Genomic DNA, 27,663 nt, shown 5'->3' with positions numbered 1-27,663 from the left:
TTGTAGTGTAAAAGTAAACTATGTTTTGCTTGAAGTCAAGTAGTTTGACCAATTGAATTACATCCAGGATGCAACGCCACTTACCTTTAAAATAAGAAAAAGTTAGGGTCTAGACTATCTTCTTAATATATTTTGAGGGGATCTTATCCGGTCCATAACAAGACAAAGGCAGAATTTCTGGATGGAATGTGAAAATTAGGGCATTTGTTTTGCAAAAGGCCTATACACACCAGGCCCAAAATGTCAGCTTTCCCGCTCCTCTCATGCTACTTGGCCTGCTGTGTTCATCCAGCTCTACACCTTGTTATCTCAGATTCTCCAGCATCTGCAGTTCCTACTATCTCATCTAAAATCTTCCTGGTTCTGAGAAGAAGTGAGAAGTGGAACCTACAGGTGAGGAAGATTGTGTGTTGATCCCAGTGTTACGTTAACTGATCTCAGCTTTATGTTAGACAAGGGGGTAACGAAGATTATGAAACCAAGGTACATACATTGAAGACAAGCAGATTCTAACAGAATGTGGAACAGGCTTAATAGGCTGAATGGTCTCTTCCTGTTCCTATACTTCACATGGATGTAGATCAGTTCCCAATGGCCTTACCCACCAAGCTCAAAGATTTGAAGTGGCAGGGTCAGAAACCCTGTGGGATGTCCATCCTGTCCTGGGGCTGAACACACATCGTCCGAGGGAGGCAGCAACAGGAGGAAGGAGACTTCATGTCCAAACTCCAACACTTCCTGTGTGTATATGCGAAAATCCGCAGCCTAAAAACAGAGAAAATTTTCAGGCTACAATTTGGTGCTGACGTCTCCGTACCCAAATAAAATGAGTTGAATGGAAGTGACTCATTAATGCAAATGGAAAATAGGAGGAGTAGACCATTCAGCCCTTCAGGCCCGCTCTGCCAATCAATATGATCATGGCTGATCATCCAAACCTGTTCTTGCTTTCTACTTCTATCCTTTGATCCCTTTAGCCCTAAGAACTATATCTAACTCCTTCTTAAAATCATTCAATGCTTTGGCCTCAACAACTTTCTGTGGTAGGGAATTTCACAGCCTTACCACTCTCTGGGTGAAGAAATTTCTTCTCATCTCTGTCCTAGATAGCCTACACCATATCCTCAGCCTATACCATATTCTCAAATTGTGACTCCCTGGTCATCAGGAACATCTTTTCTACGTTTACCCTATATAACCCTTTTAGAATTTAATAGGTGCCTGTGAGATCCCCTCTTCATTCTTCTAAACTCCAGTGAATATAACCCTAACCAATTCAACTTCTCCTCATGTGTCAGTCCTGTCATCCCAGGAATCAGCGTGGTAAACCTTTGTTGTACTCACTCCAGAGGCACAGCATCCTTCCTCAGATATGGAAACCAAACTGCACACATTATACTCAAAACCTCTTACAATGAAGGGTGACATGTCATTCATCTGCTGCACCTACATACATACATTCTGGCATATGAAAGTAAAAGGACATCCAAGTATTGTTGCACCTCCACCTACTGTAATCTATCACCATTCAGATAATAATCTGCCGTCCAGATTTTTCTAACATAGTGGATAACCTCTCACTTATCCACATTATACTTCATCTGCCATGCATTTGTCCACTCACTCAACTTATCCAAATCACAATGAAGCATCTCTGAATCCTCCTCACAGTTCACCCTCTGCCCCAGCTTTGCATTGTCTAACAACTTGGAGATGCTATATTAATGATTTAGCAAACTAAATACATGTTGTGAATAATTTAGGTCCAACTGACTGTTGTGGTACCCCACTAGTCACTGCCCTGCCACTTGGGAAAAGGCCTATTTATTTCTGCTGTATATTTCCCATCTGCCAAACAGTTCTCTATCCAAGTAAGTACATTACCCCCAATTCCATGCACTTTAATTTAAATGCTAAGCTCTTATGTAGGACCTTACCAAAGCCTTCTGAAAATCCAAGCAGCTCACATCCACGAGCTCCTCCTTATTTACTCTACTAGTTACATCCTCAAAATTCCAGTAAATTTGACAGGCATGATTTCCCTTTCATAAATCCATGCAGACTCTGTCCAATCCTGTCAATGTTTTCCAAGTACTCTGCTTTTGAATCTTTTAGAATAGACTGTAACATTTTTCCCACTACTGACATAAGGCTAACCAGTCTACAATTCCCTATCTTCTCTTTGCTCCTCCATTTTTCAGCGGTGAATTTACAATAGCCAAACTTTAATCCCTTCGAACTGTTACAGAGTCTATGGAATCTTTAAAAATGACCACCAATGCATTCACTATTTCTATAGACACTTTCTTAAGTATTCTGGAATGTAGATTATTGGGCCCTGAGGATTTATTGACATTTAATCCCATTAAGTTCCTAATACTATTCATCTACAAATACTGATTACTTCATTGACTCCATTTCAGTACATCCTGTGTTTCCCAATATTTTTGGTGCATTATTTGTGTCCTTTGTGAAGATGGATCCAAAAATTTATTTAATTGGTCTGTCATCTCTTTGTTTCCCATTGTAACTCCCCCTGTCTCCTACTGGAAGGGACCCACATGTGTCATCACTAACCTTTTTCTCTTCACATACCTGCAGAAGCTTTTGAAACTAGTTTGTATGTTTCCTGCAAGCTTACTTTTCTACTCTATTTTCCCCTTCATAATCTATCCCTTTGTCCTCCTCTGTCAAATAGGCATGATTGACTGGAGTTGACCAGAAGCTCATTTGGACCTGCAAAACAAAATTTTGGCTACAAGAGCAGGTCAGAAGCTGGAAATTCTGCTGTGAGTAATTCATCTCTTGACCCTCCCCCAAAGACTGTTATCATTTACCGGGCATATGTGAGGAATATTGTGGAATATTTCTCAGATAACATTGTGTGAAGCTGAATGAACACAGCAGGCCAAGCAGCATCACAGGTGCAGGAAAGTTGACGTTTCGGGTTGAGACACTTTCTGAAGAAGGGTCTCGACCCGAAATGTCAACTTTCCTGGTCCTCTGATGCTGCTTGGCCTGCTGTGTTCATCCAGCTTCATACCGTGTTATCTCAGATTCTCCAGCATCAGCAGTTCCTACTATCTCTGGAATATTTCCCACTTGCCTAGGTAAGTGCAGCTCCAACAACATTGAAGAAGCTCAACATCATTCCGGATAAAACAGCCTGCTGGATCAGTGCCCCAACCACTGCATTAAATATTCCCTCGCTCCACAATTGATGCTCAGGAGCAGCAGTATATATAATTGAAAAGATATACTGCAGCACAAATCAAGATTTCCTCAGTAGCGACTTCTAAACTCATAACATCTACCATCTGGAAATGCACGGACTGAGGAGGCACTGCGACATCACCAGTTGCAGTTCTCCTCTAGTGAATATAACATCCTGACTTAGAAATATATCACTGTTCCTTCAATGTAACTAAGTCAAACTCCTGGAACTCCTTCCCTAACAGCACTGGGGGTGCACCTACACCATATGGATTTAAGCCATTTAGAAAGGCACCTCATTAGTACCACAAGGGCAAATTGAGGTGGGTGATAACTTGTTAAAGATGTCCTCACTTAAAGACTATTTAAGAAAAGCAGAGGTTCTCTTTAATCAGCAGTGCTTAATTTCAGAGATGGGTTCTCCCTCCTGCTTCAGTGCAACAATTCCATTGCCCACACCTGATGACCACACTGGATCAGATGGCCAACGTGGTACCTGTGTGTACCATAACTGTGAGGTTGGCTTAGAATAATGTCTCAGGTCAATTGTTAAAGAACCATAAGAAAGAGAAGCAAAAAAAAACATTTTAGATGGTAAAAACTGGAAAATAGAATATTCTGTAAATTCAGAACATGTTAATCAACACTTGAAAGGAACAGGAGGCCATTCTGCCCCCAAGTCTTTACTGATCAACCATTTAGATCCCGGCTATCTTTCGCATAATTTCATCTGTCCACTTAGATTTATAAACCTTTAAACCCTGCTCTGTAAAGATAGTTTGAATCAATTTGGGTGAAGTTCAATACTTTGTGCCACTTCTTTATCTTAAGGAAGCATTAAGGTTGTTTATCTTCTTTTAGAGATGGGAACAGACCTACTATGTATTTCCAATCAAAAAAGAACAAGCTTTGAACTAGATTTTCCATCTAGTGCTTACTGATAATAGGTTGGCTGCACAGATGAAAGTTGTTGCTTCAATGTGAAAATTATACACAGTGGAAGTTACCTGACCAAGATCCATGTCCAGTTGTTGGAGGAGGCTTTTCACAGCTGTACGTAACCCGTCTAGGAAAGAATACAGTGAGCTCTCTGTGTTCCCCTCTGTGGCAATGGAATCGGTCAAGGATGACACATTTCGCAACCATTCCCACTCCTCCCTGCAACCAACAAAATGAGGTAAGGTTTGTCACAGCAGCCTGGACTGAGACGGCCTGTATATTGTCTGGCACCACGAAGCCAGGCACTTTTTGGACTTGATTGAAATTGTTGTTTAAATGGTCGATACACATAGCCTATTGCTGTTTATGACCCTGCTTTATTTATGCCTCTCCAAGCACAGTACTTGTGATGTTTCTGTCATATACTGGACTGCCAGTCTGATTTGAAGTGCTTTGGAGAGAGATCACAGGGCTCCCCAAAAGGGCAATCTGTTTGTGAATTTCGTTGTCTGGAGTTACTTTGGTGGGTGACTGGTGTTATATATTGGTCTGAGAGGGTGAATAATGAGGAATGCCATAGGCAACACCCACTATGATGATGTCATATGGAATTTTGGGCAGCACAACTTAGGATCCTAATATCTGGTTTTCCTCAAGACCTCTGAAACAAGTGTCCAAAGTATCAATGTAATCCATAACTAATTGCTGATATGCAATGAACTACATCTTGTTAATTACACAACAGTCTTCAAGTTAGATCAGGCAGTGGTTATCCTCTACCACATTAAAACAAGCAGGCTCTGTAGTTTTCTGCTTTGAAAAGGATGGTGGCAGTATCTTCACCATTAGCAGCAGCTCACACAGTGTACAGAGATGGCATGTCTGTAACCACAGTGGGATGGAGAAGATCAGCAGGTAGGGACAGTCTGTGGGCTGGGTTGATTGGGGACAGACACAGATACATTATTTTATGACAGTATTAAACAATATTAAGAGGAGTGTCTGTCAAAGTTCAACCTGTGAGTTAACCTGTGATAAAATTTACAAAAAGATCAATGGGGATCTTTCTTCTTTATGTGGATATGGACATAGCTAGCAAGGTCAACATTTGTGGACCAATCCTACCCACCCTTGAACTGAATGGCTTGTTCATCTATTTTAGAGGATAGTGAAGAATCAATGGCATTGATTGGGGGTCTGGAGTCACATGTAGGCCAGACTAAGTAAGGACAGCAAATTTCCTTCCCTAAGGGACATTAGTGAAGCAGAGGCACATATACAATAATTGGTAATAGCTGTTATGGTTACCATTACTGAGATCACCTTTGAATTTCAGGATGCTAATTGAACCCAAATCGCACCCGCTACCACAGTGGGTATTTGAGCTAGTGTTTCCTTGAACATTAGCTGAGGCAAATGGATGACTAGCCACGATGTCACCGTCTCCTCACAATATGAACAGATACCATTGACAATCCAAACAATAGAATAAGATAAAGATTGGGGAAAGTCATTAGGTCCATCTTGGCTCATTTGTCTAAAATAACAAAAACATCCCCAAGTGTAAGATCCATTGTCCCTTAAATTATTCCAGGGAATTTTCCTCCATCATTACATCTGTGACTCTTTTCCACGTGTTGGTTGAATTTGAATGAAGATCTTCCTCATGTCAGCCCTTCCTTTTACTGGGTCGAAACAATGGTCTTTGCCTTACCCTTGTAATTTAACTTAAAGCAGTCTTACAGGTTCTCAAATCTCCCAGGTCTTACATTACAGACCAGAAAACCTCTACTTTCACATATCATGAACACTAGGAGCTCTTACCATCTGGAAGCAGAAATCCATCAGCCAGAAGGTGCCCAAGTCACTGAGGCGATTTTAGCTGTGGCTGGTTGTATTCCTGGAGGTAATATCACATGACCCTCCTGTCTGCTAACCACTCTGTCCCCATGTGCTCCCAAAATTGGTTACTTAACACGGCCATCCATTCAGACCAATCCCAAACAAGTAGCCCTCTCTATTAGCCGATTAATGGATTCTGGTTGCAGGGAGTGCTCTCCATGTTTTCTTCAGTTCCTGGAGTCTCCGGATCTGTTGGTAACCTTAGGCTGGAATCTTGGGTGGGAAACACCATTTAGACAATTGATACGAGCTTACAAGGAGAGGGACGGGGGACTTTGGGTGAGAGAGGTAATTGAGCTGGGGGCATGAGGATCAGACTCATTGTGGGACAAAGTCTAGTGAAAACAAAGTGGAAGTAGGAAAAGAGAGAGCGAGTTTGAAGAGCTGGAGAATATAAAGAGGAAAATCCTGAATATTTTCCATTACCTGGATACGTTCTTGTTGTCCCGTATCTTGGTGTGACAGAGCACATTGGGCACCCTGTAAGGGACAAGCACTTTAATCTGATCCACAGAGCTGTAGAGCTTTACATAACCGAGGTAGAGGCCTGGGGGTAAGGCCTGTTTGACTCTCAGGTGATAATCGAGTTTATCCTGAAGAAGAAAAATAAAAGGGTCAAAGAGGTTTCTTTTCTTGTTAACAAATAAACAAGAGATCCCCTCATCCTACGCATTCCAACAAACCAGATTTAAAGGTGGAGCAATAGTGATGGTTATGAAAAGGAAGGGGGCATGCTTTGTGTGACAAGACAATGGATTATCGTGAGATCCAGGGTAAGACATTGGGTACTCAGGAGTTCAATGAGAAGGAGCTCGAGGGGGCAGAATGTACATCTCATAGCCAGGACACAGTCAGAAGATGGTTAAAGGGCAAGGAAAGTAGAGTAGAGAGACCAAGAAGGAGACCCAGTTTCAGGGCCAGCACAGAAGGAGCCTTAGGCGTGTTGGGTTCAGTGAGCCATGGGTGGGTTAGAAGGAAACGAGAGGAGCGACAACGGTGTACTGGTAATGTCACTGGACATGTGATCCAGCAACCCAGATTAATACTCTGAGGACACAGGTTCAAATCCCACCACAGCAGTTGGAAGAATTTTAAATCACTTAGTGAAATGTGCAACATTTGGGGCAGCACAGTGGCTCAGTGGTTAGCACCGCTGCCTCACAACACCAGGGACCCAGGTTTGATTCCACACTCGTGCAACTGCCTGTGTGGCGTTTGCATGTTCTCCCCTTGTCTGCATGGGTTTCCTCCAGGTGCTCTGGTTTTCTCCCACAGTCCAAAGATGTGCAGGCGGGGTGGATTGGACATACTAAATTGCCGGTAGGTTCAGGGATGTTTAAATTAGGTGTGTTATAGGGGGATGGTTCTGGATGGGATGCTCTGAGGGTCAGTGTGAACTTGTTGGACCTAAGGGCCTGTTTCTACACTGCAGGGGTTCTATGATCTCATGATCATAAAGCTAGTCTTGGTGATGGAGACCACAAAATACCATTGATTGTTACTAAAATCCATCTGATTCACTCGTGCCCTTTAGAGAAGGACATTTGCTGTTCTAACCTGGTCTGGTCCACATTTGACTTCAGACCAGCAGCACATGTGGTTGACTCTTAACTACCCTCTAAAATTGACTAGCGAGCCACTCAATTCAAGGGCAATTAGGGATGAGCAACAAATGATGCCCTTATCAGTGGCACCCACATTTCAGGGAAGAATAAGGAACTCAATTTTCATGTTGTAGAAGTCCGTGAGGGGGTTCACATTTATGAATTAAGTTTGGTTTATCCATTATAACAAAGTGGAGCTGGATGAACACAGCAGGCCAAGCAGCATCTTAGGAGCACAAAAGCTGACGTTTCGGGCCTAGACTTTTCATCAGAAAAGACCCTACTGATGAAGGGTCTAGGCCCGAAACGTCAGCTTTTGTGCTCCTGAGATGCTGCTTGGCCTGCTGTGTTCATCCAGCTCCACACTTTGTTATCTTGGATTCTCCAGCATCTTTGGCTTATCCTTTGTTCTGTAACTGGGAACGGACAGGGAAAGCATTTTCTCCTCAGCCATCCTGGGGTGAGGTCAAGTCTGCAATGGAGTAAATTATATCATATCAATGGCTGAAAATGTGTTGAATTATTAGTTATTGATCCAGAATTAGAGGAGGTGGGAGAGAGGCGATTTTTTTCTTTGAGATCTGTACAATAAAACTGTAAATCCTCTAACACAGGACAAACATTCCTGAAAGGGGTTAAAGGGGGCAGAGTGACCATCATATACGGCATATGTATTTATATAAAACAGATAATATAACGCTTGCTGCTGCACTAGCTTTAGCCTACTGAAATTAATGGGGATGTTGTTAAGAGTCAGAGTGGAATTGAATGTTTGTACATCTTTGTGATTCAAGTCCACGCTGAAATAGGTCTGGAAAATGAGGGGTTAAGTGAGAAGATAATAAGGATTATGAAGCAAAAGCAGTGAGGGATGTAACAAAACTGTGGGCAAGATTTATTCATCTTAATGTCCTTTTAAAAGAGAAGATTTTACCTTCAAAGTCATGAAGAGCATGTCCAGGGCAGTGAAGCTCTCAAAAGCAGAGACAGATTTCCGATAGTTATGAAGCTTTGAAAGTGCAATCCATCGAACATTCTCCAGCACCTGGGATGGCCGCAGCTCCTTGATGGTTAGGATCAAAACATTCCCAAGTTTGTCCTTGATTGGTTCAAAGTGCACCTGGCCCAAGTCTTGTGTTCCCAACGCACTCTGGAGAACAGGAATTGTACAACTTAAACTCCCCTCCAACATGATCAGAGGAATTAGGAGTAGATCACTCAGCCTCTCAGCCTTTCTGAAGAACGGTCTAGCCCGAAATGTCAGCCTTCCTGCTCCTCTGTTGCTGCTTGGCCTGCTGTGTTCACCCAGCTCTACACCTTGTTATCTCAGTCTCTCAAACCTGCTCTGTTGTACAATAAAATCATGACTAATCTGATAACTCCATTATCCCATCTATTCCTATTAACCTTTCATCACCTTGCATTTCAAGGATCTATTGATGTATGCCTTAAAATATTTCAAGACTCCACTACTGAATGCATGACCTTCTGTGGGAAGAATACTCTCCTCTTCTCTGACTTAATGGGCGATCTCTTATATTGAAACAGTGGACCATATTTCTAGATTCTCCCACAAGCAGTCACATCCTTTCCAAATCCACCCTCAGGTTCAACACCTTGTACTCTCCCAAACTCTAGTGGATACAAACTGAGCTGTCCAAACTTTCCTTATTATGGCAACTCACCCATTCCAGGTATTAGACAGATAAACCTTCTCTGAACAGTTTTCAATGCATTTACATCCTTTCTTAAATAAAGTGACAAATACTATACACAGTGCTCTGAGATGCGATCTCACCAACCCAATATTATGAAACATAACCTCCCTACTTTTGTATTCAATCCCTCTCATAATAAGTAATAACATCTATGGGCTTTTCCAAATATTTGCTTTCCCACATATTATAGTTTTGTGATTAATACAGTAAGACTGTCTAGACCCTCCCTGCATTTTGGAGCTCAGTTATCTTCCACCATTTAAATAACATGCTTATGCAAATTCTTCATGCCAAAATGGACAATTTCACATCCTGCCACATTAAACTCATTTACCATAGTGTCCACTGACTACCTTAATCCTACTAAAGCAACCTCATATGTTCTTAACAACTTTATTTCCTTCAAAATCTTTGTGTTATCAGCAGATTTGGCAACCAAAGCTTCAATCCCTGCTGCTCAGAGCTGTGAGATGAATTCCCTGGCTCATAGACAATAGCTGAGAACAAGAACTCCATAACTTAGAATAAAACCACAAACCCATATCCCATCCTTGAAGACTGATCAAATTTGCGGTGATCTGGAGTGTTACAGCTCTCTGGGAGAGTCTGGGCTGCTATGGCAACATGCACTTTTACTCCAGTGATAATGGGAACTGCAGATGCTGGAGAATCCAAGATAATAAAATGTGAGGCTGGATGAACACAGCAGGCCCAGCAGCATCTCAGGAGCACAAAAGCTGACGTTTCGGGCCTAGACACTTCATCAGAGAGGGGGATGGGGTGAGGGTTCTGGAATAAATAGGGAGAGAGGGGGAGGCGGACCGAAGATGGAGAGAAAAGAAGATAGGTGGGGAGGAGAGTATAGGTGGGGAGGTAGGGAGGGGATAGGTCAGTCCAGGGAAGACGGACAGGTCAAGGAGGTGGGATGAGGTTAGTAGGTAGGAGATGGAGGTGCGGCTTGGGGTGGGAGGAAAGGATGGGTGAGGAAGAACAGGTTAGGGAGGCAGAGACAGGTTGGACTGGTTTTGGGATGCAGTGGGTGGAGGGGAAGAGCTGGGCTGGTTGTGTGGTGCAGTGGGGGGAGGGGACGAACTGGGCTGGTTTAGGGATGCGGTGGGGGAAGGGGAGATTTTGAAGCTGGTGAAGTCCACATTGATACCATTGGGCGCAGGGTTCCCAAGCGGAATATGAGTTGCTGTTCCTGCAACCTTCGGGTGGCATCATTGTGACACTGCAGGAGGCCCATGATGGACATGTCATCTAAAGAATGGGAGGGGGAGTGGAAATGGTTTGCGACTGGGAGGTGCAGTTGTTTATTGCGAACCGAGCGGAGGTGTTCTGCAAAGCGGTCCCCAAGCCTCTGCTTGGTTTCCCCAATGTAGAGGAAGTCACACCGGGTACAGTGGATGCAGTTTAGCAGATTGGCAGATGTGAAGGTGAACCTCTGCTTAATGTGGAAAGTCATCTTGGGGCCTGGGATAGGGGTGAGGGAGGAGGTGTGGGGGCAAGTGTAGCATTTCCTGCGGTTGCAGGTGAAGGTGCCGGGTGTGGTGGGGTTGGAGGGCAGTGTGGAGCGAACAAGGGAGTCACAGAGAGAGTGGTCTCTCCGGAAAGCAGACAGGGGTGGGGATGGAAAAATGTCCTGGGTGGTGGGGTCGGATTGTAGATGGCGGAAGTGTCGGAGGATGATGCGTTGTATCCGGAGGTTGGTGGGGTGGTGTGTGAGAACGAGGGGGATCCTCTTTGGGCGGTTGTGGCGGGGGCGGGGTGTGAGGGATGTGTTGCGGGAAATGCGGGAGATGTGGTCAAGGGCGTTCTCGACCACTGTGGGGGAAAAGTTGCGGTCCTTGAAGAACTTGGACATCTGGGATGTGCGGGAGTGGAATGCCTCATCGTGGGAGCAGATGCGGTGGAAGCGGAGGAATTGGGAATAGGGGATGGAATTTTTGCAGGAGGGTGGGTGGGAGGAGGTGTATTCTAGGTAGCTGTGGGAGTCGGTGGGCTTGAAATGGACATCAGTTACAAGGTGGTTGCCTGAGATGGAGACTGTGAGATTCAGGAAGGTGAGGGATGTGCTGGAGATGGCCCAGGTGAACTGAAGGTTGGGGTGGAAGGTGTTGGTGAAGTGGATGAACTGTTCGAGCTCTTCTGGGGAGCAAGAGGGGGCGCCGATACAGTCATCAATGTAACGGAGGAAGAGGTGGGGTTTGGGGCCTGTGTAGGTGCGGAAGAGGGACTGTTCCACGTAACCTACAAAGAGGCAGGCATAGCTGGGGCCCATGCGGGTGCCCATGGCCACCCCCTTAGTCTGTAGGAAGTGGGAGGAATCGAAAGAGAAGTTGTTGAGGGTGAGGACGAGTTCGGCTAGGCGGATGAGGGTGTCGGTGGAGGGGGACTGGTCGGGCCTGTGGGACAGGAAGAAGTGGAGGGCCTTGAGGCCATCTGCATGCGGAATGCAGGTGTATAGGGACTGGACGTCCATGGTGAAAATGAGGTGTTGGGGGCCAGGGAATTGGAAGTCCTGGAGGTGGTGGAGGGCATGGGTGGTGTCACGGACGTAGGTGGGGAGTTCCTGGACCAAAGGGGAATAAATGGAGTCCAGATAGGTGGAGATGAGTTCGGTGGGGCAGGAGCAGGCTGAGACGATGGGTCGACCAGGGCAGGCAGGTTTGTGGATTTTGGGAAGGAGATAGAAACGGGCCGTGCGAGGTTGGGGAACAATGAGGTTGGAGGCTGTGGGTGGGAGGTCCCCTGAGGTGACGAGGTCATGAATGGTGTTGGAGATGATGGTTTGGTGCTCGGGTGTGGGGTCGTGATCGAGGGGGCGGTAGGAGGTGGTGTCGGAGAGTTGGCGTCTGGCCTCGGCGATGTAGAGGTCAGTGCGCCATACTACCACTGCGCCACCCTTGTCTGTGGGTTTGATGGTGTGGTTGGGGTTGGAGCGGAGGGAGCGGAGGGCTGCCCGTTCTGTGGGGGAGAGGTTGGAGTGGGTGAGAGGGGTGGAAAGGTTGAGGCGGTTAATGTCTCGACGGCAGTTTTACTCCAATTCCTTTCTAGCTCCTGGCTGACCACAGGTTGCTCCCTCTCTTATCAGCTGCATTGGTGTGTACTAGGAGGAACTGTCAGCTGATACTCAACCTGTTTGGCTGTTGTAAATATGCTTCTGTGGCCAACAAGTTCTGAAGTGAGTCTTGAACCTGGAGCTTCTGGTTCACAGGCAGTGTGCCACCACTGCCCCATAGGACTGGGACAAGTACTAATATTGGAAGCACAGTGGATCATTAGGAGGATCAAAGGAGGGCACTAGGGGTTGGATATGCCTGATGTGAGCAATGCCTTTCAAACTGTATAACCAATCGTCTTTCACTTTCCTTAAAAGAGAGTCACCTACTATCTCTCAGGAGTAATTATCTTCCTATAGGTTGTGGAATGTAGTGATTGAACCAGAAAACATTCCTTAGGATAGGTAAAAATTGTAGTTAAAGGAAAATTGATTTATGGGTTGAGGAGATTGCTGAGTGACAGAATAGCTGCAGTACCATTTGGTGACACCTTGTGGCACTACAAGTTAGCATTCTGAACAGTGTCAGCAATCATCTGAACATTGTGATGTATAGATTGCAGGCTGTGCATTCAATCTGAAGCTGAATCATAGGAAATGCCAGCGTAGATAGGGATTTTAAATCCAACTTTGAGTCGTGTTCCTTCTGCTTGTTACACTGATGTAAAACCAATTCCATTTTGGAGGAAGCATTCTTTCTGTGCCACTTTGGACCACTCCACCATCATTCTTAATATCCGCCATTTTCCAGCCACCTAAGGAACCTTCTCATGCAATTACAGAACGTGTAACACTTGACCTTTGACCTCCTTCCTGTTCAATGCCCCAAACATCTTCCAGGTGAAGCAGCATATTACTTGTACTTCTTTCACTCCAGTTTACTGCATTCACTGTTCACAATGTGGTCTTCTTTGCATTTACAAGACCAAATGTAGACTAGGTCACTGCTCAGTGGAACACCTCCATTCTGTCCTTAATAATTACCCTGACCCTCCAGATGCTTGCCATTTCAATAAATCACCTAGCTCTCATTCTAACTTTTCTGAACTGAACCTGCAACGTTATTCCAACAAAGCTCAATACAAGAGGAACAACACCTCATTTTTGGCTTAGGTACTTTTCAGCCCTTAAGTTTCACATTGAGTTCACCAACTTCAGATCATCACCTCTGGCCTCCAATCTGACTGCATTCCTCCACTCTCTGCTGTGTGCTGTTGACTTTGCTCTTTGCATAGGGGACTTATTTACTTCTTTTCACACCTTTATTTATGCCTATTTTATATCTGTACTCATCTTTTACCACCATTAGTGCTGTGCACTCTCACCATTTCTTCCCCTCACTCCTTACCCCCGTCAACAAAATAAAACGCCATTTTCATCCCTTAAAGTTCTGCAGAAGTGTTGTACTGAACTCGAAATATTAACTGTTTTTCACCTTTCCAAAAATGCTGCTAGACTTGTTGAAATTCTCCAGCATATCCAGGTTTATTTCAGATTTCTAGCATCTGCAGCTCTTTTTTCTTTTAAGAAAACCAATGTCATGGTCCCATTCTCTCCACATAGTCTTATCTGCCAGTGCCTCAAACATTTATCCAATTTTCCTCTCAGTTGCAATAATCTCTAACCTCATCATTGCCTTCGGCAAGGTACTCCAACCCTTTGTGTGCAATTCAGTTATTACCTTAAATATTCATTGACTCTCCAACCAGAAGCAATAGTTTATTCCCCTGTTCACATTTATCAAAACTGTCCAAAGTATTTGTAGAAATCCTTATTAATTATGTTTGTTCCTTTGTCTGCTCTGCTGGGATTCTTCAGAATTGTAAATCTTTTGTTAAGACCTAGCTGATATAATTACTGGACAAGTCAGTACCCAGACTGAAATTTGGCTTGATAGATCACGTTTTTAAAAAAATTAATGATGTGGTCTTTCACTAAAATAAGCTGCTGTGCTGTAGATTTTGTTTTAATAGTAAAACAGAATTTTATTACCCAAAAGATAGTATAGAATAAACTAATCAATTAACATATAACACAATTTTAGAAGATGTTGAAGCACAGTAAAATTACAATATTCTGTCTACCCCAACAACATTCCTTTACAGTACTCAAACAATACAGAGAATTCCCTTCTCTATCACATCTTAAAAAATTGACTTAACCCAATTCCTGGTCTTGTGAGTCTAATAGCCTCTTATTTAAGTATTCACACAACTGAACTTAGACTTTCTCAACTTCAAATAATTCCTTCGAGGTTCTAATCAAACACTTTTGGTCTGAAACTTTCACACCAAAACCCTTACACCAAGGTAATCTACTTTCAAACCTTTAGGAGCTGATTTCTTTCTCTAACAGAAACTATTTCATTTATCCAACTTCTAGCAGGATTTCTGTAAGCTGAAACAAATGCTTTCCAAGCTATGGGGGCTTTTCCCCAAGTAAAAAGAAAATTAATTCCCAATCCTTTTAAGTGAAAGCAGCCTTATATTCTTCAATGTTTATTTCATTCATGACAATGTAATTGTACTTCCTAGTTTGTTGCCTGTGAGAATCCATCAACGCTATTAATTGCTTAGCCAACCTGATGGCATCACTGTTTCTGGATACTGGAGATGCCCTTGAACAGATACTAAAATCAAAGGAAAAGTGAAATCTACACTGGGTCAATTACCAGATCTTTGAGGTCACCAGTGAGTGCAACCATTCTGTTGTTGACGGAGAAATCCTAGGCCAATGAATTGAGATTCTTAAATTATCAACACCTATTAGGTCTTCCCATTACATCTACACATTTCTTCCTCCTCTGAAAATGTATTAAATCATACTCCTCCAAATTAACTTGTATCTGATACCAATGTGCACATTGCATTGATCTGCTAGTGTCTTCCTCAACTCCACTACAGCCCTTTTGTTTCTTAAATCTATTTTCATGTTAAATTTTGAGACTGTGTTCCTGATATCCAAATCTTTCATTCACACTGAAAACAACAGTGAATCCAGCACTAATTTGTGGATCCAGTGAAAACCCATTTGCTTCATCTCCTTGATTTCTGTTACACCTCCTCTTATATTGTATGCCTAGATTTTTCCATCAAGCTTCTTAAAGACAACACAAACTGGCTGCAAAGAGTTATGGACAGGAGATGGGGATAATATTAGCATTGATGAGGATTGGTCAATTGACTAAAGGCAGGAAGTTTTAAACTTGAAAGGTTATAACAAGTGAATTGGCACAATGATCAGTCTATGGCCTTGCTAATTACAATCTAGATTGATGACTTAGATGAAGAGATTGAAGAGGATTGCATCCAAGTTTGCTTTTATTACAAAGTTAGGTAGAATTGTAAACTATGACAAGGACATAAAAGGGTTGCAAAGAGACATGCACAGTATAAGTAATTGGCAAATGGGGTTCACTGTAGGAATGTGTGAAATTATTCAGTTTGGTCTTACATAAATACAGATATTTTAAGAAGATGCAAATCTTATAAATGTTGATGTTTACAGAAACTTGGGTGTACTCATAAATGGAACGTAGAAAGTTAGCATGCAAATATTCAGGAAGATGAAAACTATATTGTCCTTTATTGCAAGTGGTTTGGAATACAAGAATTTGGACATTTGCTGCAATTTACAGCGATTTGGCGAGATCATGCCTAGAATATTGTGTCATGTTTTGCTCTCCATATTTAAGAGGTAGTATAGCTAATTTTCTCAATTGATTCCTGGGTGAGATGGTTGTCCTATGATGAGAGTTGAGTAAATTGCGTCTATATTCTCTGAGATTCAGAAGACTGAGAAGTGATCTGATTGGAAAATACAAGATTCTGAAGGGTCTTGATGAGATAGACAGTAAGTAGATGGCTAGCTGGGGAAGCTAGGATGAAAGATAAAGGACCAACATTTTAAAAATAAGACAAGGAAAAGTTTCTTCTAATTGTCAAAATATTTGAATTACTGCAATCTTTGAGAGGTTATAGCTCCTTGTTACTTTCTCCTACGGCAATGCCTTGGCTAACTGGAGTTGATTTTCCTGTAGTATAAATTGCGGTGATATGCAAAATTTGGCATTTTTGCAACTGTCCCGGTGAGTGCAAGATGAAAAGCTCCAGCAATATACTTCTCTTTTCAGCAACTGGTGTAGATAAAATAGTCAGAAGATTTAATGAAATGAGATCCTAGTGCTGAGATCATAAACAACTTCATACCTGGAGCTGGGACACTGCTAATAGCATTTTCTGCCTGGTTTGGAGCACTGACGAGGAGGAGGAGAGTGCTGAGTTCATTCCCTGCTGCAACCACTGGATGTCCTTCCACATACAGGAAAGCTGGAGAGAAGTCACAACAAATCCTCCAATTAAATATTGGGAAAATACAACTGTAGTCTTCAGACTCTGCTACAACTCCATTCCCTAGTTATTGGCACCATTCTTGATCGAAGCTATTGCCTGAGGCTGATCTAGGCTGTCCACAAGCTCTGTACTCTATTCAGTATCATTGGACTAGTAATACTCAGGGGACTTGAGTTCAAGTCCCATCCCTAAATTTAATTCACAAATTCAAATGATGTAAAGGAAATGTAGAACTAAAAGCTAGTCTCAGTAATAAGAACCTCAAAACCATCATCAATTGTCATGAAACATGATTTGACTCACTTGTGTCCTTTTGTAAAGAAAATCTGCCTTCTTTACTTTGTTTGGCCTATATGTGACTCCAGGCTCTTAACTGCTCTCAATGTCTGGGCAACAAATATTGACTTTGCCAGTGACTCACAAATCCTTTGAATGAATAATTTGATAACAATGCTCCAGCACTGATACATTGACAGGGGCTGCTGACCATGTGTAGTATATCAGAAAGCAGCTTCATACCTTCGAAAACCAGAGGATTTCCTGCATGTCAGAGCCAGAACAGGAGTTGTCTATCTCGACGATAGGGATTTGATCCTCATTTGTGACCAGGATGTTTTCCTTGTAGAAAAAAATGGCAGCTAAATACACACCCCTAAACAAATAAAGACAAAGTGTTAAAAAATGGTGTCTATTAATGTCAGAGACATAGCAAACACAGGCGGGCTGTTCTGAGTTTTTAAAAGGTGAGATGAATTTCCTTCCACTGGGTAATCCCAGAATTTATTGCTCTCTGTCTTACGGGTGTAGAATAGATGCACAAGCACCAAGTGGTGGGATATTTGCCCACTTACTTGCATTCCATCCGAGATGTAAAACCTTTTATCATTGTCCGTTGTAAAAGTAGAAAGTAAACTAAAATGTGTCCGAAAGTGAAGCCAAGAGCAGCAGGAATGTTCCTGACAAATTTACAGCAGTAAATGTAAATAGTTAAACACTTGAGGCTCATGAGCTGGGTAGGCTGAGTGCAGGCATATACTTTTCCAGTCAAAGTATTATTTCTAGATCACACACCACAAACGTCAGTAGCACCAATTATTTCCTCCTGATATTTACATATAACTCTGGTCAAGCGCTCACCCTATGATCCCTTAACTAACATTTGGTATCTCGTGTTTCCTAGTTCCAATTCGTCTCAGGCATCCATGCCAAAGCCTATTTGATAACAACATCACAGCTCCTTTCCACTGACATTCTCCTGTTCACTCACTCAAACTCAAATCGCCCCTTCCCACCCAATTGTTCCTCACATCCACCTCCTAATTTTTCTCTTCCTCAATTTCCTCTCTCTGTCACCATCCTTTGAAAATCCCCTACTTCTCTATACCTTCTGTTCTTATCATCATCCTTTCCCTTGTGCCACTTTCTGCTAACTGTTCTACAGTCATGACTGCCCTTCTATCTCCATCTCCCAATTTTCCCTTCCCTGTCCAGTTCCACACTTTTGATTGCTTATCACTGAATGTCATAGCCCTTCCCTCTCCTAAGCACACCTGTGCCTCTCGATTCCCCCTCCCTACACCAGCAATCCCCCACCCCTGAAGTATGCTACTCAATTTACATACAATTCAAGGCCCATTGCCACAAGATTCATAGAAAGCAGATGCTTTGTTTCACAGGCTCACCAGAATGATTGTGGGGTGGCAACATTGTCTTTTGAGGAGAGATCAGACCATAAAACCATTATACCATAAGATATGTAAGCAGAATTAGGCCTTTCAACTCATTGAGACTGTTCTGTCATCCAATCATGGCTGAGATGTTTTTTAATCCCATTCTCCTGCCTTCTCTCCACAGCCCTTGATCCCCTTTCTAATTAGAAATCTATCTATCTCTGTCTTAAATACACTCAATGACATGGCCTCCACAATCTTCTGTGGCAATGAGTTCCATAAATTAACCACCCTCTGGCTGAAGAAATTCCTCCTCATCTCAAGTCTAAAGAGTCATTCCTTCACTCTGAGGCTGTGTCCACGGTTCCTACTCTCTCTATATCCAGTCCATGCCTCTCAGTATATTGTAAGTTTCAATGAGATCCCCCATCATCCTTTTAAATTCTATCGAGTACAAACCCAGATTCCTCAAACACTCCTCATTTGACATGCTCTTCATCCCAGAGGTCATTCTTGTAAACTTGCTCTGCATCCCATCCAACACCGGCACGTCCTGCCTTAGATGCAGGGCCCAAAACAGCTCACAAATATTCCAAATGTGTCTTACACAGCCTCAGCATTACATCTCTGCTCTTATATTCTAGCCCTCTTGAAATGATTGCTTACATTGCTGATGCCTTCCTGACTGCCAACAGAACCTACGTGTTAACCTTAAAAGACTTCTGAATTATGGCTCCCAAATACCTTTGTGTTCAGGTTTCCAAAGCTCTTCCCCATTCAGTAGATAGTCTATTCTTCCTACCAAAGTCCATAACATCATACTTTCCCACATTGCATTCCATCTGCCAATTCATTGCCACTTGCCTAGCCTGTCCAAGTCTTTCTACAGCCTACCCACTTCTTCAACACTTCCTGTCCCTCCATTTATCTTTGTGTCACCTGCAAACTTTGCAACTATGCCTTTGTCCAGACTATTAATGCATAATGTGAAAAGTTGTGGTTCCAACCTGTTGTGGTGACCCCGGGGAATTTCTGGCTGCCATCTTCAAAAAGATCCCTTTATCCCCACTCTCTGCCTTCTGCCAGTCAGCCAATCCTCTACGCATGCCAGTGCCTTGCCCCTAACACCATGGTCTCTTATCTAGTTGCCTCCTGTGCGGCACCTTGTCAAATGGCTTCTGGAAATCCAAATAGATTGCATCCATTGGCTCTCCTTTGTGTAACTTGCTTGTTACCTCCTCAAAGAATTCTAACAGATTTGTCAGGCATGACCTCTCCTTGACGTAGCCATGCTGATTCAGCCCTATTTTACCATGCTCTCCCAAAAACTCTGCAATCTCAACTGGATCTGTATTCATTGCAGTTTCATTAAATACAAGGGAATCTCATTGAAACATAAAATTCTGACAAAATTGTATAGACTGGATGCAGGGATACCATTCGTCTTGGCAGGAGTGGGATTCTGCAATGGGTCACAGCCTCAGTACATGTAGAAGGTCAGTTGGCTCTGAGAGGGAGAAAAAAATCTTCACTCAGAAAGCCCTGGAGGCCAAGTCACTGAATATATTAAAGAAAGAAATAAATTGATTTCTAAGCACCAAAGGCGTCCAGGGATATGGGAAGAGGGTACTGGATGCGGGATCAGCTATGACCTGCTTCTATTTTCTATGTTTAAAAGAAGTCCAATACTGGGTTTGCCTACCTGTACCCAAATCCAGTTCACACCAGCAGGCCTGCAACATTCAGTTTCAGCCCCAATGAAGTGTTCCAGTGAGTAGCTCAGATGCATGGACTGAAAGTGCCAACTTCAACCCCTGGGCAAAGGCAGATCTTCAGTTTGTCACTCAACCGCCCTGGTTACTGTCTGACAGATGTTTGTGGAAATAAACTTGTTCAGTTTCAAGATGAGGCAGCTGATCTGCGGCAGGCATCAAGTTGAAAATCCACCCCCTCACAATTCATAAAGAAACCACAGTTGTCCAGAAAATATTACAGGGTGTGATGTGGGGGAGAAATTAATTATGTGTCACTCTTAGTTTATGCCCTTTCCCCGATGGTGCGTTGTTGGCGGGGGAGGGGGTGAGCGCAGGTGGAGATGAGTGGGGTGGGGAGGGAGGTCAGGAAGTGCTGTGTACCTGTAGTTGATATCAGTGAGTATTGGTGTGCCGTTCCACAGGTAGTCACCTGCTGGAAGCTGTCCTTGTACTGGAGAATGATGTCTGCTTAGGATCTGGATCTTTGCTGTGGGTCTCTATGTGGCTGGGCAGCCAATTCCTGACCCACAGATCTTTGGGGACATGAGGGAGGATATTTCACAAGGAAGTGAGATTCAGCATATTGGATATGCTTCCTTTTCTTCTGCTGCCACTCTCCATCCTCTTTGAGGACTTTGGACTCTAAGCTCACTGGACAAATTGTCACTATTTTGAACGATTGGTAGCGATCATTGAGGTCAATGGGGCTGCAGTTCAAGAACAGTTTCAGAGTGTTGTTGAAGTGTTTTTCTCCTCCTCCCCCAGAACCCTGGACATTTGAGAGTTGAGGAAGTAGGACCCAGAAGGGAAGATGGCTTTTTGGCATCCCAGCACAGTGCTCTTTCCATCATTGTTGATTTTGAAGGAATTTAACTTCCATATCTATGGAGCTGACCTCAAAATGTACACTAATGATCCATGGAACTGCTATTCCAGTTGAATGTAAGTCTGTTTAGCAGAAGCAGCACTATGCAAATGTCTTCCCAGAGTGTGTTCAGAACAGGAGTACAGAAGAAATAGAAGGAGGGTTTGGTCATTGACCCTCTCAAGTTTGCTTATCTGTGCAACATAATCACGACTGACCTTCTACCTCAAAAGCACTTTCCCATCTAATCCGTGCAATCGTGGATTCCCCTCATGTGGAAAAATCAATCAATCTCCATCTTGAAAACAGTCAATGAGTGAACACTTGGGGTCATTTTAAAACCCCACCCATGAGAAACCCAGCAGGAGCTGGATTTTACATTACTCAAAATATTCCGTTCCATTCAGAGATAGGAAACTAGTGTCACACCTGATCCTGTCAGTTAAGGTTAAAATTACCACATTTATTTCTGGTAGCTGGCTTTCAATCCATCTCAGACCGACAGGATGCAAAACCCTTATCTCTCTCTGCTCGCCTGCAAGAATTTCCCTGTAAAATGAGCTCAGCTGAATTTCAATCCAGCTCACACTCAGCAAAACTCACAGAATAGAATTAGTGATACTGTATGTTAGAAGAAAATACTTTTGCCCTGCGCTTTATCTATTGCTTTCTCTTTCAAACTGATTGCGGTTGGTAACTAAAACTCCTATTGTGCTACACACATATATACCTGAAGCCTCAAACTCTAGCCTCATTCTTCCCACTGCCATTACCTCCTAAGTTTTTCATTCTATTTATCCCATTCCAAACCCCACACGTTTATCATTTTGCTCAAGGAAATTCACAAAGACAATGCGTTAGCTTGGTACAGTGGCCAGACTCACCTCTGCAGGGTCTTGACAAACTTGCTTGTGTTTTGAAAGAGGTACTTTAGGCTGCGAGAGACTGAGAGCTTCTTACTAGGTGTGTGACCTGTGCAGGTTTCTGTAGAAGACAATGTGGAGGTTTAGCCTGGGCATTATGATCCGAACTCAGGCAACATGGCCAAAGATGGCCCACAGCAGGCCAATCTCTTCAAAATAAACCTGGAAGTAACACTGTTCATTATTGTGCTATTAGCTTTCACCCTGGGCCATTGTTTTGTCTCTTTGGTACAAACGTTACCATTCTTTCCGCCTTTTATTCCATGACATCTTTGATTCCTCACCTCTACATTATTCAAGAGTTTCCACTTCATTCTTACCCCCTTCTCCAATTTGACAGCATAGAATCCATCACATTTCTACCTCCGTGCAGCTCTGAAGAGGAGTCATACTTACTTGAAATCTTATTACCTTTTCTCTCTCCACAGATACAGCCAGAACTGCTCAATATTTCCAGCCGTTTGCTTTAATTTTGGACTTCCGTCAGTATTTTACTTTTTTTATGATGGAAGTATATGAGATTGAAAACAAGACTGCCAGAAGTGGGGTTTACTCCTGAACAGGGGGGTCCTGAAGGATGGGCTTTTAAATTCACTCATGGTGTGGGGGCGGTACTGGCTGGACAAGGATTTCTTGTCCCAGTAGAGTCATGGTATTAGATTTTGGGGTCAAGACAGCAATAGCAGACATGGAACTCAGATCGAGCTTTGATGGCTATGAGGTCCCTTTAAATGTTTGTACTTCTTGTTTTTGGCGGGGGATGGGGAAATTTTCTGTTCTGACATTGTCTGGTCTACATGTGACTCCAGACCAACAGCATTATTGTTCACCCTTAACAGCCTCTAAAATGACTTATTAAGACATTCAGTTCAAAGACAATTAGGGACCAGCAACAAATGCTGGTCTTGTCAGTAATTCTCGTGTGTCATGAAAGAAAAAAGAATTTAAAATGGCAATCTGTCAGTAGTATTGTCAACTCTGTGAGCCAGCACTTTTTGTAGTGCTCAACTGTTTTCTTGTGTTTGATTATGAGAGTCATTTGTTTTGGTAACGGCTGTGCATCACAAATCAGAATTCCTTCAACCTACATCAGTCACTTAGAATTACATTTAGGCTTCGGGTTATGAGACTTATCAAAACTTTCTAATGAACAGATAAGCAGCCAGAGAATACATGCAGAACTGCCCCTCTGAAAGGTCAGTTTTGCCATCTTAGGAAGATGCGACTGGGGCAATGATCCGGTGCGAACATTGTATCTATCTATATGTCAGTTTGCCTATCTATCTGATTACTTATGACATCCTGGTAACTGATCCATACTTATTGTGCTTGACTGGTGAAGTCTGGATGTGGCATCAGAGTAATCATTAAACTATTAGAAGCTGACCTGCAAACATGGTTGCAGATATCTTTTAGAAACCCTTGTAAATAAACTTATTGCACATTTCGAAAATCATGTAACCTCTGCACAGCTGTGAGAGATATACATATAACATAGAACATAGAAAAGTACAGCACAGTACAGGCCCTTCGGCCCACGATGTTGTGCCGTGGATTAATCCTAATCCAAATATAAAATAACCTAACCTACATTCCACTCAATTTGCTGCTATCCATGTGCATGTCCAGCAGTCGCTGAAATGTCACTAATGACTCTGCTTCCACGACTACCACTGGCAAAGTATTCCATGCACTCACAACTCTCTGGGTGAAGAACCTCCCTCTGACATCTCCTCCATAACTTCCTTCTAACACCTTAAAACTATGACCCCTCGTGGCAGTCAATCCTGCCCTGGGGAAAAGTCTCTGGCTATCGCCTCTATCCATGCCTCTCATTACCTTGTACACCTCGATCAGGTCACCTCTCTTCCTCCATCTCTCCAGAGAGAAAAGTCCGAGCTCAGTCAACCTCTCCTCGTAAAATAAGCCCTCCAGTCCAGGCAGCATCCTGGTAAACATCCTTTGCACCCTCTCCAAAGCCTCCACATCTTTCCTATAATAGGGCAACCTGAACTGGACACAATATTCCAAGTGTGGTCTCACCAGGGTTTTGTAGAGCTGCAACAAAACCTTGTGCCTCTTGAACTCGATCCCACTGTTACAGTGTATATGATATTGGTCAGTGTTTGATGGACAACAGGCGACCATTCCAATTTTGTATCTGGCTGTTGATCAACTCATACAGCTCAGGGAAGTCACACATTGGAGCTTCATTGATAAAGCCACATAAGACAGTGTACTTGTCAAATAATTGTCAATTCTAGGAGGGAAGAGCATAGTTTTCGGAAGTGACGTTGAGCTCCAACTGCACATGGCTGCAGTTGTGCAAAGATTTTATATAGTACCACATGACATCCATTCAGCCATCTGAGCCACAGATAGCCTTGTAGTTTTATTACTAGACTCAATCAAAAGACCTAGGTAATGTTCTATGAACCTGGGTTTGAAGTCCAACATGGCAGATGGTGGCATTTGAATTCAATAAAAACCTGGAATTACAAGTCCAATGTTGACCATAAAATCTTTGTCGATTGTTATGAAAAACTCATTTGGTTCAACAATGCGCAATGAAGGAAATCTGCCATCATTATGTGGTCTGATCGACATGAGACCCCTGCTTCACAGCAATGTTCTTGACTCTTAACTGTCCTCTGGGCAATAAAGGCTGGGCAAAGAATGCAGGCCTAGCTGGTGATGTCCATATCTGTGAATGAATAAGAAGAAGAATTCATACCCAGACCTGGATATCTGAGCCAACCGATGACAATTTCGTTTTGGTGTAGGTAGTTTAGGCCATGACAATGAACAAAGTTTAGATTCACATATGGGCTCACCTAAGAAGAAGCTCCGATGACGAGGAGCCTTTATCTGCTCCAGAAGTTTCTGCACTGCTTGGCTTTGGTCCTTCTGCCTCAATTTAACATCAGCACATTCCTTCCAACCTGCACATTGATAACAAGCCATGGTTAAACATCCGCAATTCTCCTGAGTAGTAAAGTTTCTTCACAGGTTTTAGGATAGACAGGGGCGACAGTATAAAACAGGGGATGCCACATCAGCTGTCCATTAGACAACACTCCTGATTTTCATCTCTCCATAATGGGTTGCTGATTCCATAAACCAGCTTCTAGACTATAACTTACACCCACTTCCATAATGCTTCTTCAGATTGATAGATTTTGCTTCTGTTTGATAAAAGACAATGTTGTACCATTGGCACTAGTGTCAACATCAAGTGTCAGCAACAGGATGAGTAGAAGCAAATTAAGTCTCCTCTGTCTTGGCAACCAACTAAACATTTCTAATACAAGGCACTCATGTGTACCATAGCAGACCAACAATTATTGCTGAACCCTAACTGTGTTTAGAGCAACGGATGCATGGGATGAAATTTCTGACAGCTCCTTTGGGCAACTGGGCAGCCCCCAAACTGGGGTCTTAAACAGAAATGCTAGCTCCCCATTCAGATCACTATCCCTGGCAGGAAAATACAATCATATGGAGATCAAGTGGAAGTAAGAGTGACTCCACAAATAAATCGTTAAACTCATTGCCTGGACTCATTCATGGGAAGTGCCACTGTAGTGAGATACAAACGTGCAGATGAGTATACAAATTAGGAGCTGCAGTAAGTCATTCAGCTCCTTGAGCCTGCTCCATCATTTAATATGATCATGGCTAATCTGACTGTGGCCTCTACTTGCCTTGCTACCCTGATGACTAATCCCAGGGGGATGCTATGTTTACAGGACCTGGGCCTGGATTGTATCAGAGGGGCTGTGGATTCCACTGTAAAGGTTGAAGTGAGACTATCATTTATGCGGGCTCACCCTGCACCCTTTCAACCACCATTAGTGATTTGCTAGCTTGAGGAAGGCTTTCTTCTCCCATTCGTGCTGAAGGCTCCAACTTGAAGGTGTGCACAGAGTCTCACCAACGCCAGCCTGACAGGCTCTGGTAGTGGCAGTGCTAGGGATTTGGGTCAGGTTGGGTTGACTAGCATGAGTGGAAGCACAGATTGAGAATTGTGAGGAGGGTGGCAGAGTTTTAACAGGCAGAGGAGGCCCTTGGAGGAGGTTCCCTACCTTTTCACTTGACTGGCCACCAATTTTAACAGTGAAACTAGCAGGGTTGCACACTCAGCATGGACCTCCCCTGAGGCACTCATGATGGGATGGCCCCATGGACAGTAGGGTTTCCTAACCCCTCCCAGCCACCGGTAAAATTATGGCCAGGTGGGGCAAGCAAGTTGGTGCTGGGAACGTACTCTCCCAATTAGCATGGCACTCAAGCTTTTGACCTCGCTCCTGCCCAGGGAGCTGTAAACTTCACTTGAATTTTAAAGAGAAAAATAATTTCACAACAAAAAGACAGTAGAATATAAATTTGCCCCAGTGCGGGCAGTATACCATTGCACATCAACCTTATGTCCCAAATAAAAACCGAAAGAACTGCGGATGCTGTAAATCAGGAACAAAAACAAAGTTGCTGGTAAAGCTCAGCAGGTCTGGCAGCATCTGTCAAGGAGAAAACAGAGTTAATGTATCGGGTCTGGTGACCCTTCCTCAGAACTGGACCTGAAATGTTAACTCTGTTTTCTCCTTCACAGATGCTGCCAGACCTGCTCAGCTTTTCTGGCAACTTTTTTTTTGAACCTGATGTCCCAAATGCCCCAACTATATTGTTTTCTACAGACCAGAGTCTGAGGCAATGCCTAATGAAAGCAAAATATTATGGATGGAGGAAAGCTGGGACAAGCACAGAAAATGGTGGAGAAACCCAGTCGTTCTGACAGCATCTGTAGAAAGAGAAACAGAGTTAACATTTCAAGTCTGGTACGGCACAGTTCTGAAGAAGTCATACTGGACTCGAAGTATTAACTCTGTTTTGCTCTCCACAGAATCTGCAAGACTGGGTGCATTTCTCCATTGTCCTCTGTTTGTTCTGATAAGTTACCTCCTGCTTTGTGCTTCTCTTTGGGAAGCATTTGTACCCATTTCTTCTTCCATTAAAATACCTTTGTACTCTTCCAGATAGTAGCCAAATGGTGCTGAACTGTGACTCAGTGGCTAGCATTTTCACCTCTGAATTGGAAGGTTATGAATTCAAATCCCACTACACATACTTGTGCACAAAAATCTGGGCTGACACTCCCGGTATAGTACTGAGGGAATGTTGCAGAATTGGAGGTGCCAGTTTTCAGAGAAGACATTACACACCAGCTTTCAGAGAAGACATTACACACCAGGTGGAAGCAGAAGATCCTTTGGCACAATCTAAAAAAAAGAGCAGGGGAGTTACCCCAGTGTCCTGGTCACTTATCCTTGAACCAACATAATACACAGATTAATTGGTTGCTAACGCATTGAGTATTTTCACAGGCCCAGTGGAGGCCAAGTGCAGGTAGAGGAAGCAGTGTGCAAAAACCCAAAAAAAACTCTTCAAATGCCACTTGTGGCAGGGTGTGCAGATCCAGTTCCTGTCTGTATAGCCACCTCAGGGACCACAGCACTGGAGTGGAAGAGTCATTCTTGATTCTGAGGGACTGTCCAAGAAGTTGTAGTTTGTGGGAGCTAGCTGTGCACAAATTGGCTGTATATCCTACATTTCAAGAGTGAATGTGTTTTAATAACTGTAGGTGAATGTTGTGAAGATGTGAAAG

General features: G+C 43.3%; 1 protein-coding gene across 5 annotated transcripts in view; it reads right to left on the bottom strand.

Moving 5' to 3' along the window:
- LOC125446988 (ankyrin repeat and fibronectin type-III domain-containing protein 1-like) overlaps positions 1-27,663 on the bottom strand; it is a 111,264-nt gene that overhangs the window by 22,034 nt on the left and 61,567 nt on the right. For all 5 annotated transcript variants that reach the window (XM_059640499.1, XM_048521060.2, XM_048521059.2 and 2 more), the window contains 8 exons: positions 24,836-24,943; positions 21,963-22,062; positions 17,309-17,441; positions 16,646-16,765; positions 8,593-8,808; positions 6,481-6,647; positions 4,221-4,371; positions 606-765 (listed from right to left, as the gene is read on the bottom strand). In XM_059640499.1, coding sequence (XP_059496482.1) covers positions 606-765; positions 4,221-4,371; positions 6,481-6,647; positions 8,593-8,808; positions 16,646-16,765; positions 17,309-17,441; positions 21,963-22,062; positions 24,836-24,943 — 1,155 coding nt within the window. The remainder of the gene's footprint in view (positions 1-605; positions 766-4,220; positions 4,372-6,480; positions 6,648-8,592; positions 8,809-16,645; positions 16,766-17,308; positions 17,442-21,962; positions 22,063-24,835; positions 24,944-27,663) is intronic.

Source organism: Stegostoma tigrinum, chromosome 38, assembly GCF_030684315.1.
Source record: "Stegostoma tigrinum isolate sSteTig4 chromosome 38, sSteTig4.hap1, whole genome shotgun sequence".
In the NCBI taxonomy this organism is placed as follows: domain Eukaryota; kingdom Metazoa; phylum Chordata; class Chondrichthyes; order Orectolobiformes; family Stegostomatidae; genus Stegostoma; species Stegostoma tigrinum.
Note: the sequence above shows the minus strand (reverse complement) of the source record. Positions and strands in the feature narration are given on the sequence as shown.